Source organism: Mesitornis unicolor, unplaced genomic scaffold, assembly GCF_000695765.1.
Source record: "Mesitornis unicolor isolate BGI_N332 unplaced genomic scaffold, ASM69576v1 scaffold42531, whole genome shotgun sequence".
Lineage (NCBI taxonomy): Eukaryota > Metazoa > Chordata > Aves > Mesitornithiformes > Mesitornithidae > Mesitornis > Mesitornis unicolor.
Window position 1 is genome coordinate 3852 of NW_010163872.1, and position 614 is coordinate 4465.

Here is a 614-nt window from a genome sequence, read left to right on the forward strand (position 1 = left end):
GCATCGCCGTCCTCAACATCCCCAGCTACGCCGGGGGCATCAACTTCTGGGGAGGCACCAAGGAGGACAATGTGAGTGCCTGTAGGGTGGAGAGGGGGCCACAGCATCCTTCCCACAGCCCCAGGGAATTTGAGAGCCTTGGGGAGGGGTTGGGGGTGTCCCTGCCTTGGGCATACACAGGGGAAGAGGCTGGAGCCCAAAATGAGCCCAGTTTGGGGGGGGTGGTCTCACATGTATTGGTCCTCTGCAGAACTTTGGGGCTCCATCCTTCGATGACAAGAAGCTGGAGGTGGTGGCCGTCTTCGGCAGCATCCAGAAGGGTGTCACGGGTTATCAACCTGCAGCACCATCGCATCGCCCAGGTAGGAATGGGGGACCATATGTGGTACCAGAGAGCTTTTGGGGCCGCAGCAGAGCAGCCGCGCTCCTGGCTAACACGGGCACGGTACCAGCCCCAGTGCTGACCCCGGGCTGTCCGCCCCGCAGTGCCGCGTGGTGAAGATCACCATCCGGGGGGACGAGGGCGTCCCCGTCCAGGTGGACGGCGAGGCCTGGATCCAGCCCCCCGGCATCATCAAGATCCAGCACAAGAACCGAGCGCAGATGCTGACCAG

The 614-nt window shown here is 63.0% G+C and overlaps 1 protein-coding gene across 1 annotated transcript in view; it reads left to right on the forward strand.

Moving 5' to 3' along the window:
• The window catches only part of LOC104548172 (diacylglycerol kinase delta-like), a gene marked incomplete at both ends in the record, with an annotated part of 4256 nt that extends 3647 nt beyond the window's left edge, over positions 1 to 609 (forward strand). Inside the window, 4 exon segments of the mRNA XM_010194114.1 lie at positions 1 to 71; positions 251 to 315; positions 317 to 362; positions 487 to 609. Of these exon segments, the coding sequence (XP_010192416.1) occupies positions 1 to 71; positions 251 to 315; positions 317 to 362; positions 487 to 609 (305 nt within the window).
• Positions 610 to 614: the final 5 nt, after the last annotated feature.